This window comes from Myotis daubentonii, chromosome 1 (genome assembly GCF_963259705.1).
Source record: "Myotis daubentonii chromosome 1, mMyoDau2.1, whole genome shotgun sequence".
NCBI lineage: Eukaryota > Metazoa > Chordata > Mammalia > Chiroptera > Vespertilionidae > Myotis > Myotis daubentonii.
Window position 1 is genome coordinate 183,300,231 of NC_081840.1, and position 14,172 is coordinate 183,314,402.

The 14,172-nt window shown below is 37.8% G+C and overlaps 1 protein-coding gene across 1 annotated transcript in view; it reads right to left on the bottom strand.

Annotated features, from left to right (window-relative positions):
• Window positions 1-1,222: 1,222 nt before the first annotated feature.
• MRPL1 (mitochondrial ribosomal protein L1) overlaps window positions 1,223-14,172 on the bottom strand; it is a 51,537-nt gene continuing 38,587 nt past the window's right edge. The window contains exons 8-9 of the mRNA XM_059667764.1: window positions 2,963-3,044; window positions 1,223-1,417 (exon numbers count right to left, since the gene is read on the bottom strand). Of these exons, the coding sequence (XP_059523747.1) occupies window positions 1,299-1,417; window positions 2,963-3,044 (201 nt within the window). The 3' untranslated portion in view covers window positions 1,223-1,298. The remainder of the gene's footprint in view (window positions 1,418-2,962; window positions 3,045-14,172) is intronic.

Consider the following 14,172-nt stretch of genomic DNA (forward strand, 5'->3'; position numbering starts at 1 on the left):
GATCAAAAAGTAAGACAGTCCAGTCCAGCCAGTGTCGCTCAGTGGTTGAGCATCCACCTATGCAGTACGAAGCAGAAGGTCATGATTCAATTCCCAGTCAGGGCACACGTACAGGTTTCTGGTTCTATCCCCAGTAGGGGGCATGCAGGAGGTGGCATATCAATGATTCTCTCATCGATGATGTTTCTCTCCCTCTCCTCTCTCTCTCTCTCTCCCTCCCTCCCTCCCTCTCCTTTCCTCTCTGAAATTAATACTAGTAAATAAAAATTAAAAAAAGCCCTAGGTAGTCTGGCTCAGTGGATAGAGCATCAGCCCACAGACTGAAGGGTCATGGGTTCGATTCCAGCCAAGGGCATGTACCTGGGTTGCAGGGTCGATCCTTGGCAACCAATTGATGGGTCTCTCTCTCACATCTATGTTTCTCTCTCTCTCTCTGTCTCTCCCCCTCCTTTCCATTCTCTCTAAAAATCAATGGAAAAATATCCTCAGGTGAGGATTAACAAAATAAACAAATACATACATCATAAAAGGCTAATATGCAAATAGACCGAACAGCAGAATGACTGGAACTGAAACAACCGAACCGGTCGCCATGATGTGCGCTGACCACCAGGGGCATGTGCGGAACATGGTGGGTGTCGGGTGCAATGGGATGGTGGAGGTGAGAGGGGGTGCAAGACCAAGGCAGGGGGCCAGTTGCTGTCATCAGAGCGAGCCTCTGGTGGTTACTGAAAATTCTTTGCTCCCACGCACCTTCTGCTGGCGCTGGCCCCACTCGCACCCACTGCTGGCGCCAGAGCCACCGCTAGCACCCACTGCCAGTGCCCGGCACCAGTCCCAATCACTCAGCACCATCAGCGGGTGCAAGTGGCGGCTGCCAGCCCTGACTGCCCCTGAGGGCTTCTCCACCTCCCTCTGCTCCTGAGGGGCAATTGGGGCAGCAGCCACCACTCGCACCCGCTGCTGGCGCCGGCCCCAATCACTCCGCGCCATCAGTGAGTTGCGAGAGGGGCCGGTGCCGTCAGCATGTGGGAGCAACGGTAGGAGTGGGGCTGCCGGCAGACAGGGACCAGGGGCCACAGAGGGAGGGGCTGGCTGGGGGCAAGGAAGATGAGCTGAGATCCGCCCCTGTGCCTATCACAGCTTTGCAACCCACAGTCCCTTTCAAGGTGCACAAATTCGTGCACTGGGCCCCTAGTAAATAAATGAATAACAAGACACCAAATGTAGAAATTATAGTTTTATGATTTTTCTGTTGCTTCTTCATCCACTATGAATAATTTCACAATACAACACTTTCAGGCAGCTTCTTTGCTACTTTCTTTGGTTTCCACTTCTTTAGGCAACAACGGCTCCATCTTTAGTAACAAACCTTCGCTTGTCGAACTACGAAGGAAAGCTCGTACCACAAAGGGTCCTGGAAACAAAGAGAAGAATCAACTTTCATTTTATTCCAGAGATACCTAATAAGCAAATATAAACATAAAACAATGAACCTTACAGAACTCATGGAATAGCTTGTAAGTACTGACATTACCGAACTAATATTTTAAAGTATAAGAAAGGAAAAATCGTTTTATTTCTAGAGTAGAAGACAAACTAGCTACACTCTAATTTATCCTTTAAACTACACATAATCACGAATAATTCTCTTCCAGAATATGGTCACTTAGAATTTATTTTATTGCAAAGTCAACAATGAAAGAGCAGGTAGTAATATTTACATTTGATGGAAATAGTCTAAATATTTATTTAAAATAGTCAACACAGCCCTAACCGGTTTGTCTCAGTGGCTGAGCGTCGGCCTGCGGACTGAAGGGTACCGGGTTTGATTCCGGTCAAGGGCATGTACCTTGGTTGTGGGCACATCCCCAGTAGGAGGTGTGCAGGAGGCAGTTGATCGATGTTTCTCTCTCATCGATGTTTCTAACTCTCTATCCCTCTCACTTCCTCTCTGTAAAAAATCAATAAAATATATTTTATAAATAAATAAGTAAATAAATAAATAAAATAGTCAACACAGATTTAATAAAATTCCTTAAAAATGAAAAGGCTTTTCCTATGACTAATGTTAAGGGACTTTGTTCAAAGTGGCAAAAACCAGATAACTACATTGTTTTTAGAGATTTACTATTTCTCATTCTACTCCCTATAGTCTCAGAGGAGCCTATACTCAAACCAAAGTTATCCCTGGAATACAGGAATCCATATTCATACCATTACTAAGCACTATGGTCAAATCCAAGACAACAGATTTAGCAAATGAGGCAGTTATCACCAGTGTGTTTAGCACTCAAAGAAAGTGATAAATAGTGAAATATTGTGATGTAGTTAGACACTTGGATATAAAACTCAAAGTGACAGATTCCTATAATGATAGAATTATAAGTGGATAGTCCATTGAAGGTAAAGACACTTGCTTGGCTTCAAACAGCTGCGAGTGAAACTTGCCTCAGGAAGGAATGAGTGGCACGTATGCAATGATAGGGGCCCTAGTCTACTACACAGCCTCGATCACGTTTCACTGTTCTCACGACATGATTAAAACCTTGTTTCTTTTCTGAAATAAATAAGATTTAGAGAGCTACTGCCAGTGACAAAGTGAATGGTGTGGCTTCATTACCATTTCTGTTTTATTTAATGCCATTGTAAGTTGAAGGCAATCAGTTACCGTTTTCCTTCAAATTTTATTTATTACATTTAATGGTAGAAATCATGTGGGAATTTACAAAGGTTTCAGGATGTAGAGAACTTCCACGAATGTTAAAGAGGTCTCCTCTCTAAACAACTACACTTGTTAATAAGGCAATTAAGAATCCTTTGAAGAATTAAATGTTATTTATTTAATACCTGGATATACTGTTGCTATTGTAGTTGCATATGACTTAATTGTCTTCTTAATATTTTACATTTTTAAAGTATCACAGGGCTATAGGAAAGTCTAGCCCTGCTACCCACTCACCCAAATTCAGCGGTCTGTGCCTACAAACGTCATTGATAACAGCTTGCAGATTGGCAGTTATCTGGTCACTTGACATATCCAGCTTAAAAAAATATATACAGCATTAATGATGTGAAAGTGAAAAAACAATACAAATTTTGGTAACTGTATCACTGCTTATTCTATACAGTATTTTTCAAATATTCAACTAATGTAAATTATTTATTAAGAGTCCCTACTGTGAAAGAAAAGCCTATAACTCTTCTTTTAGAAGGCTACATTTACATGTCTTTATATGTCAAGACTTAATTACCTTACAGAGCATATTATAGCAGTGTTTTGAAGTAGTTCCACTTGAGATTCCTTGATTTCCAAGTAATTTTCCCAAAACTTATCCTGGGGCAGAATACACCACAATCTGTAACCCCTAACCCTCAAGAAATAAGTAATATTTTCTTTTGAGGTTACTGATTTACTTTTGAAGAAAACAAAGACAATGTTTAGAAATTAATGCTTTCACAAGTTCAAAATAAAATGACTTGACTACATACATTCAGACAAGCACAAATCTCACACAGAGACATTTTGAGGATGCTATGCTAACACTCTATGCAATAATAATTATCCTGCTATTTAGCTAAAAATACACCAAGTCAATAAATGCAGGGAATAAGATCTATTCATAAACTCCTAAAACTTGGGAAACTCACACCTTCGGAAAGTCCTTATGTTTATTATTCAAATTTAATACATGTTATTCTTAAATATCCCAGTTAAAACCAGTTATATTACATTTCAATATTTAGAGGATTTTGCACTTTACAAAATGAATCCATTTTTTTAAAATTCATATAAAACTTATAACAGAGTAACCAGCAAAAACCACACAGTAAGAGTTCAAGTTCAAACAAGATTTCTATTTTCCAATGACCCTGAGAAATGTGTCACATAACCATAAAGATAATTCCTCGGGGGAAAAAATATATTCTCATCCTCATCAGACAACATTTACCTGACACTCTCTTGGGCAAGATGCAGTACCAAACCCTAAATAAGAGGGTGTGGACATTACTAGAGGAATTTTCACTTTGATGCCAATCTGGGAAGAAAAATATCGAGCAATGCTCAGTTCACCTTACCACGTCCATAGACCTCACAGACTGGCAGACAAGGCACCTTATATTTGTCATGTTAGAAAACAAAACAAAATGCCAAAGGTATCAACATGTGTCACTGTCTCCTTTCATTCCCCCTTAATTCTCCACCTTACCTCAAATTGACCTTCCTTCTATATCAACTGAAGCAGTCACCACATCCTATAAAATAAAAGGCTAATATGCAAATCGACTGAACAGTGGAACGACAGGTCACTATGATGCACACTGACCAGCAGGGGGCAGATGCTCAATGCAGGAGCTGCCCCCTGGTGGTCAGTGAGCTCCCCGCAGGGAGCAGGCCTAAGCCATCAGTTGGACACCTTCCAAGGGCTCCAAACTGCAAGAGGGTGCAAGCTAGGCTGAGGGATCTCCCCCCGCCCCGTGTGCATGAATTTCATGCACCAGGCCTCTAGTATCTAATAAGTTCTCTTACCCTTTGTTAAAGATCTACCCTAAATTTAGGATAGCAACAGACACAAAGCAAGATGTGCAGCATAACTTTTTAAATAGTTTGTTATACTAAACTAGGAGCCCAGCACGCAATTTGAAATCGCACGCACGCTGCCCTGCCTTGACACTGACCCTGTCCACGCAGAGCTCCAGCACGCCTGGCCCAGCCCCCAAACCCTCTGGCCTTCTCTGGCGGCTTCAAGCCCCGCCCTCAGTCCCTTGAGTCGCCTAGGGCTGGTCCCGCCTTCTCTGGGCTCCTCCTCGCTTCCTCCTTGTCTCCAGAGCAACACAGTGGCTCCATCCCATCATGGCACCGGAGGAGAGCATGGAAGCCTCTCGCCTGCTGCGCTGTGTTCCTGCCCCTGGCAGGTGGGCTGCGTGGGGCACTCAGAGTACAAGCGGTGGGTGGCAAAGGACTGGTGGGGGGGGGGGTGCTATGCACTCTCACCCCTGCCTTCCCCCACACAGGATGGTCCCACCCCCTCCGGGTGCCTCCCCGTTTCTGCCCCCTCTCTGGAGCAACACGCCAGCTAATATGCTAATGACCTGGTCGTTACCTGTTACAGCATATCGACCATTAGCATATTAGCTCTTTGTTAGTATAGATAAACTTACCAGATTTTTGTAACTACTACATAATTTCTGCTGACCTATATTGCCATTCCTATAGTAAGCTAATAATGACATGGCTTTAGAAATGAAAAACAAATACTTCCCTTGTAACTTTCATCAGCAGAATGATTTCAATTTCATTAAGTCTTATAATAGTTTATACTTTTATCCAAATTTTATCACCTCTATCTTTACTGTGTACTATGTCTCTACTGAATTAAATATATTTGTAGCCATAATACTTTATTTTATTTTTTCTTTTAGGTATTTTGCAAAATTATTAAAAAGTTATATATTTTATGGGCATAACTGTGGTTATTTAATTGGCTATTGATGACAAGATAGCTATGTACAATTATAAAATGTATGCATGCATGAGGAATTTATTTGGGCTGGTAACAATCTAGAGATAACTCATGAAAGCGACATCAGTTACTCCGCACTTCCAGTGGTGTTTTCCCATGCAATTGCATTTTGTGGTCTTACGAAGGACGTCAAGGATGACCATATGAGGAGACAATACCTGTTCTATTCTCAACAGCAGAGCATGAGACTTGATACAGCAGCTTAAAACAACAAAACAGAACTGGGTTGACCTTGAAGGGTAACTGAACTATATCTGTTTGTGTGTGTATAATGTATGCACTTGAATATATAATAGTCACAATACTATCTATCTTTAGCTAAGATAATTATCCACTGCAGGACAAAATAGTTATTCCTCAACTGCAGCATAGATGTTTTCAAGAAAAGACTGCTTCACTGAATCCTACCTTCTGCTTAACATTTCTTATTACATCAGAAATAATTCCCTAAGCAGACTAGATGGAAGACTTACCACAGAAATCAGGAGGTTTGCTCAGCGAATATAGGTGAACTCTACCTCTTTGCTTTAACTCTCAGATTTTCCTCTTTCTGTGAAATTCCTAAACTTTGTCTTCAATCACTTTCTACCATTATGAGAAAATTAAAAAACATTTTCTGTTCCCTTGAGATACAAATGTATGCAGGACAAATTGTAGTTGAGAGTATGTCTAAAGCAGTGATTCTTAAATGTTCTTCAGGTTATCAAACCTCATTCCAGAAAAATGCACACAGGCACACACACAAAATTTAGGGTATATCTTCATGGATTAAAAGAAGGGGAAGAGAGAAGTAGGTGTCCTGAGAAAAGTTTGTCAGTTAAGCAAGATCCTGGGGCCACACTTTGAGAATCGCCAGAACAGAATTAAGTCTATTCAAATATTCTGAATGACTAAGAACTACAGTGTGAAAAAAGGATTCAACTTAATTTTTTACATTTTACAGAGGCTAGAAAAAAAAGGACAAATTATGTATACATGATTGTTAGACAATCACAGGACCCTCCAGAAGTGGCCAGCTCTCACTGTAAGTGCACTGACGGCCTCAGATGACAGATCATCTCTAAGTGGAACTGCAGGGAGGGCTGCTACTTTACTTTTTAGAACATCTGACCTCCAAAATCCCTTTCAAGTGCAATGTTCTAAGATTAAATGAGTGTGGCCTGGCATATGGTTGCTGCAGATGGGCCAATACTTTTAATCCCCATGACTCCTAACAATCTAAACCAAGGAAAGGAAGATAATCTGTGTTTCCTATACAACACTAAGGAAAATAATAATTGATTTATTAACTAGCTGTTTATTAGGTTTACTCTTATTCAAGCTCTGTTCTGAGCATTACAGAGATATTATCATTCATGTCTCTTAAGACATGAATAACTTTATAAGGTCCCTTTCCCAAGTTCCCTTCTCTCCCTGATCTCCCTAGTACTTTCTGGTTCCCTGGGGCTCTCCCTCTTGGCAGTCTGCCCAGAAAGCTGGAGCTTTATTTACCTCCCATTTTGCCACTATCTGCAACTGTTCCTGCAGTGGGGGCCAACTGGTAGGCAGACAGAAAGAGAAAAATAAATAAATGCAGTGTGCTCCATCCTCTTGTGACCACAGATCCTCTAATCACAAAGGAAGGCTCCCCTACCTGCCCATTTTAAGTAAGAAACCATATCCTCCTCTGCACCACTGCTACTACTAGGAGCCACGCCTCTACTTCTAAAGCCTGGAGCTCTCTGCCTGCACTGCTGTCTGCCACCTGGTTTCAGTCTAAGTTGAGACCAGGCCATGTGACAACACAAGGGGAAAATGGCAAACTCACAGCCAGTTTGGTGGTACTTCAAATTCTGGTCTTCCCTAATTTGCCTGCCACTATTTACTTTTCAGAATCTTTGAACAGCTGCTCCAAGCATTCTGTGCAGGTTTATAAGAGCGGCATTCCTGAGAGAGATGGGGGTCATGTCATTACACCTCCTCACTTGGAACTGGAACTTCCCAAGCTTAAGAGTTCTGTATTTATATTTTAGGGTTGGCAAACTTTCTGTAAAGGATCAGATATTTATGTTTGATATAAATACTTTAGGTTTTGAGGGCCACATGATTTCTGCTGCATATTCTTTTTTTTCTTTTTACTACAACCCTTTAAAAGACCATTCTAAGTTCACACATGATTTAAAAAGTGACCATTGAGCCATGGTTTGCCAACTCCTGTGTTAGAATACACTATTTGTCTACAAATATATAAAAATGCATGCAAAGACAAGTTGTGGTATGAGTTATGTTTTACATCACTTTAACAAATAATCTACCAAAATCTAAAGGAACAAACAGCTTTGATCATTGCTTATGATAAAGTTGTTTAAAAACAAAATTCTGTAAAAGCTTCCATACTTATCACTGGTTTTTAAATAAAGTTTACAAACGAAAGCTGTGTGGGCAGGACACTGACAACTGCTGATTAACAAAGGGCTGAAGAAGGAAGGAAAGCACGCCAGTGCCTCTCTTTGTACACGTTATGCCACGTTTGTATTTTCCATGTGTGCTATTCTAATTGGTGATCACTACATTGCTGAGTTAATGCAATGAATTAAAGAGAAAACTTAGCTGTTCTCCCAAATACTATGGTTTTTCTTATGCTATTATTTATTTAAAGAAGGGGAGAGACACACTTTCAATTCCCCCAAATTCTGGGAAATTATCATCTGATTTCACAACAGTAGAGGTAAGAAAACTGGAAATAAACTATTTTTCATTCTAATATTCCTACTAGTAAGAATACTGATAAAAATCTATCCAATGAATGTAACTTAAAATACTACAAGGATTACTCATCCCAGTTAAATATACATCTTTCACAACAAAGCAGCAAGCAAAATGCTGGCTCATGTTGCGTTCTAGATAAATAATAGTTTCCCCTCGTTCTTAGCCCCACATTATTGGAGGTCTAAGGCCTATTGCCAATGTACTTCCTTTAATTTTAATGAGAACTAACAAGTACAGAATTTGACTTTTACATTCTATAATTTACCTTATTCTCTTTATAAGCCTCTTATCCATGGCACAGCACACTATTGTACACCAAAAATAATGCAACCAAAAAAAAGTTAATCATCAACTAGAAGGAATGGAGGAAAAGAGAAATAACAGTGAGCCCTGAGCCAATGGGCTGCCACCTTTTAGCTAATTATTGTTTCTAACTGATTTAAGCAATATTCCTTGCTTGCCAGTTTTCAACTTATGGACCTAGATGCTTCAAAATAAGTCTTCAATTTCCATGCACTATATACTATCCACATTTTGTTTAACTGAACTCCAACACATTCACTTTTCCTGTTCTTACATGTTCACTGAAACTAAAGACTCTGATTTCAACACAAGATTTATGATGCTTATCCCCTTGCCCTGAACTTGTTTATTTTTGTTAGAATATACTTCATCTTTTATCAGCTTCCAAGTTGATAATATTCTTGCCACAAAATAATTCACTATTACTCAAGCGAAGTATAGTGATACATGCCTATGAATGGACCATGTCTACAACTTTAAAAAACAAGGGGGAGAAAAGCACATCAAAGACACTGCCTTTATATTAACTATGTAAGAGATCCAAGTATATTTGAAACCCAGACAAGAAACACTAGTTAAATCAGGTCTTGGCATAATCTGGTATAATCATATGAGTTGTCCTACTCTCTGTTTTTTCTTTTTAGAAAATGAGCTTATGTTTGATTTGCCAATAGCATTATTACTTGTAAGTTCTCAAAGTCTGGATATTTACAGGTTTTAAAGAGGCTACAATTGTTTTTCCTTTAATGCTATGATTACCGTTCGTGTCAAAGTTAGGCTATTACGTAATGTATTTTCAAAAGATGTTCTTCAAAATTTCAGTCATGTTTAGTGAAGTTTTTAGAAGTCCTCCCCTTTCCAAATTATTTAAGATTTTTATGTTCTAATTACCTATTAATAAAAATATAGAAATAGTAAGTTTCTAAATTAAAACAGGACAAGTGGCATACACAGGTATCTATTTTCTCTAAGCAAACTATTTTTACTAGTTTTTCTAAACAAATGTGACAAAATTGGTGATTCTAGGTATGATGAGTGTATAGGTAGGTGTTCACTGTACTATTTTTTCAACTTTTCCATTCATTTAAAAATTTCAAAATAAAAAACTGAGGAAAAAGATATGCAGACATTAAAGATACTTACCAGTGGCAGCTTAACTAGAGGTCAGGCTTTATGAAGCAATAAATTCCAAGAAAATATGTGATTATTTTATTACTTTCTTACCTGAAATGCTATTAATATGGTTTAATTTCTCTTTAGATTTTCTTTTCTAAAGTGCTTTGAACACTGGGTGTCCCCAATGTTCTAAAATAAAATGAAGATAAAACATCAAGATTCCTGATTTTATGGTTTTCAGAAAATTTTTATAGTGAAGTCTTTTTTTAAAGCCTCACTTGTATGAATTTGTATACTTGAACAGAATTACTTTGAAGTGAAAAATTAAAATAGAAAGTTGATTGGACTATAGAGCTGGTGCTCACTAAACATTCTTTTGCTGGCCAAATACTTGTTATAAAGAATGAGAAATTCTACCAAGTTGCTGTGCTGACAGCTAAGCACTTATAAAAGGGCCAAACTACAAAAAATAATCTGAAACTATGATTTCATAATATACTGTATTCTTTAAAAAGTCCAGTGTGCATTATAATGCAAACCTATGTTTTATCCTCAAACTTTAACTTTATTAATCCCAAAAGATTTTTCAGTCAGAATTTATTTGAAAATCAAAGTAATTTCTTTGAAAACTATGATAAGTACTTCTACATAAGTGAGATTCTATTTAACTAAATTCACACACAAAAGTTAGCTAATTGCTGCTTGAAAACATATACAGAAACATGGATCTGATTTTATAGGCTCTTTCAGGAGTATATATAATAGGCCATAAGAGTCATGTAATTTATTCTGGTATTAAATATTATGACAGTTAAATACATCAAATAAGCACATTCTAAATTTTCCTTTAAACTACAGTTCATGTCTTCTCTTCTGGATAAATGCTTCCTATTACATGTCTTAATGGGCCATATTTTACTACAACGTTATCACATATGTTTGTTTTTGAAATATGTGAGGCAGTTAACATTAGGAGAGAGAACATTTTAGTTTTTGACAAAAATAAATGTATTATATGTGCTTCCTGTAAGACTGTAAAGTCAATACTAATAGAAAATCAGAAAGAACTTTTACTTTGTAATAAAGGCCAAGTTAAGAAAGCCAATCAACAATGCAAATGGCTTAAAATTACACTTACAAGTCTTCTGGAAAAGTAGGTTGGAGGCCAAGTATCTTAAATCACACAAGGAATCCATTAGTGAGGAAAAACAAAGCAGGTTCTGAGAGCCTCAAAGCTAACATAAAATAGACTTGTGGTATGTTATAAAATACTGCACCCTTTGAAAATTACTTCAATATCTTTATTCTGGCAGGTGTATGCTATAATATCTGGAAACTGCTTAATTTTCCTGTGTAATGTCAAAATATACACCTAATTATTTCCATAATAAATAGAGAATAGGATAATTCTGACTCTCATTTTTTGAAATTTCAGAAATTAAAATTTTCACTTCCTATATTACTCCATAAGGATTGCTTGAAAAGTTTATTGTTAATCAATCAAATATTTAGAAAACAAAACACTGATTCACTATATATTATGTATAACAGTATCTTCAGTAATTTCTAACTGATCTTCCATTGGCAGTAGCTTTTGATTATTTGTACCTTCATTCATTCAACAATTATTTATTGAGCACCTACTATTTGCCAGGCACTATTCTAGGAACTGGGGGTACAGCAATAAACAAATGAACAAAAATTCCTACCTTTTATTTTTTTATTCTTTTAGGTTTCTTGATTCCTCCTCAACTGTGGCAAAGCCTTGTCTCCCAAATCCATCCCTTCATCTTTTATTTTTTTAATTTATTGATTTTGAGAGAGGAAGGGGGGGGTGGGCAGAAGAGGGAGAGAAACATTGATGTGTTGTTCTTATTATTCATGCATTCATGTGCCCTGACGGGAATCAAACCCACAACCAAATGAGCCACCTGTCCAGTGCCTTCCTCTTCATTTACTATTATTATTTTCTTAAATATATTTTTATTGACTTCAGAGAGGAAGGGAGAGGGAGACAGAAACATCAATGATGAGAGAGAATCACTGATGGGCTACCTCCTGCATGCCCCCTATTGGTGATTGAGCCCACAACCCGTGTAGGAATCGAACCCAGGACCCCTCGTCCACAGGCCAACGCTCTATCTACTGAGCCAAACCTGCTAGGGCTCCCCTCTTTAAAATAAAGTTTTAACTGGGCACATGAGCATCCAGATAGATACTAGACAGCACAGACTTTCAGCTAAGCCACATGACTAACTCTGGACCATGGGATGTAGGCAGAAGTGATGAGGCCGATGGCTCATATGCTTGAAAGAAAGCTGCTTGCTGTCTCTCTTCTTGCCTCCTCCACACTGGCTACAAGTCAGACTTGGTATCAGTAAGATTCATCTATAAAGAATAAAATACTCTAGGAAATGGCAAAGAGAGAAAGAGAGAGAGAGAGAGAGAGAGAGAGAGGGAGAGAGAGGGGGGGGAGAGAGAGAGAGAGAGAGAGAGAGAGAGAGAGAGAGAAGGAACCTTGATCCCTGCTTAGCTCTGTGAAGAATAGCTCCAAGCTGCTCACCAACTCAAACTTTGTCATAATTAAGTCACTGTTATTTGGTCCCTTTAAAACACCTGAACTAATATAAATGTATAGTAGCCCATTTATTATCTTACATATTATTTTAAAATATGAATAATGACCCTTAATTTACGTGGTGTATATTTTCAAACTCCTCCTAGAAATAGTCCTTGGCCTACTCCAAGGCGTAATTACACATCAATCATTGCTTCTTTTCTGAAATTTCCTTCTATCTTATATATATTTTTATTATCATACTTTTCTATAATTCATTTCCATATGTAGCTCCTCTACCACATATATCTTTCTTAAGAAAAAAGGTCTTATTCTATTTTGCATTACATTGTGCCTGGCACAAAGTCAGAACTCGAACATTATTTTGGTTGTTTTTGTTTTTCTTTTTTAGGCTATATTATAAATGAGCTAATAATTTTTTCTATTCAAAGAATAAAATTTAAGAAAAGTCAATAAATAAGGATAAATTTTTAAAATATATAGGATCCAGTAAAAATCTCTAGAGATCATGGGTTAGAAAAAATATCAGTCCCAAACACTATAGAAAGGCTTTATTTTCCATAGTTAGCAAAAGCCAGGCAATCTGTTTGTGAACACTTCAATTTTGCAAGCAGTTCACCTTCTATGAACATGGCTCTTGTCAATTCCATCTAGTAGGCACTAGTAAACAGAGTGAATCATGGCAGAGGCAAGTCAGCAGGGGTCCACAGTAAATGGAGTCACAGGACCCCACACAGAAAAAGAGAGAGTGGTAGAGAATCAGGTCAGGCCTAGGAATATTTGAAAAGAAAGGATTAAGAATGGGTGGCAGATGAAGAAACTTAAAATTTTAAGAAGTATAACAAAAGAAGATTTTATCCTAAGAAGAAAACAATAGTAATGTTCACCTTAAAATTTTTAAGCTACTAATTTAACGAAGTACATACATCAATTTGAAAAATTTTAAATGCCAAGAGATATCTAGGTAGTAAAATTATGACTGTTATGTTGTTTTTGATATTATAAACTCAGATAAATCACTTTAAAGTTATTTAATTACTATCTGAAATGAAATTGCTACTTAGAATATATATACTGGAAAGGTTCATATTATATTTCAGCTGCATTTTTTTGAGAATCTGCCTTAGTTCATTTCTATTTCACAGAAAGAGTTATAAACTTTTTTTTAAAAAAAGTTAGGGCCCTAGCTAGCTTGGCTCAATGGATAGAGCGGACTGAAGAGCCCAGGGTTCGATTCTGGTCAAGGGCACGTACCTCGGCTGCAGGCTCCTCCCCAGCTCAGGCCGGGCCCTGGTCCTGGTGCGTGCAGGAGGCAACCAATCCATGTGTTTCTCTCATATCGGTAGTTCTCTCTTTCTTTCCCTTTCTCTTCTACTCTCCATACTCAGGTGAGAATTTAAAAAAAAAAAAAAAAAAGTTAGGGTCCACTTGTAAAAATGTGTTTCTATTCCCCGGTAAACCTTTATTTTTAGTTTTATGCTTTAAGATCTTTCCCTTAAATCTGACCATTTAGCAACTTATTTTATCCCAACCACTTCATTCTTCATGACGAGAAATTATTGATTACATGATAGCAAAATATTCCAAAAACAAACTGTTCTGTCTGCACAATGTCCAACGTTATCCTCTGAATGACATTCTCGCTGTGTGTACACATAACCAACTTCATGAACATGTAAAGTATAGGTACAACTGGCAGGAAAGAAAAACGAAACCAATTTACCCACAAGTACTACTCACAAATGTTGGATACCGGCTCTAACACATTAGTACAGTTCTCCTAGACAAAGGCATCACAAGTGGCCTCGTTCTCATACTCAAGATGCTAATCCTAAAGTCAGATAACTATATAAGATTATTCAACTAATTGTATTTATCACTTTGATACAGAAGAAAACCAGC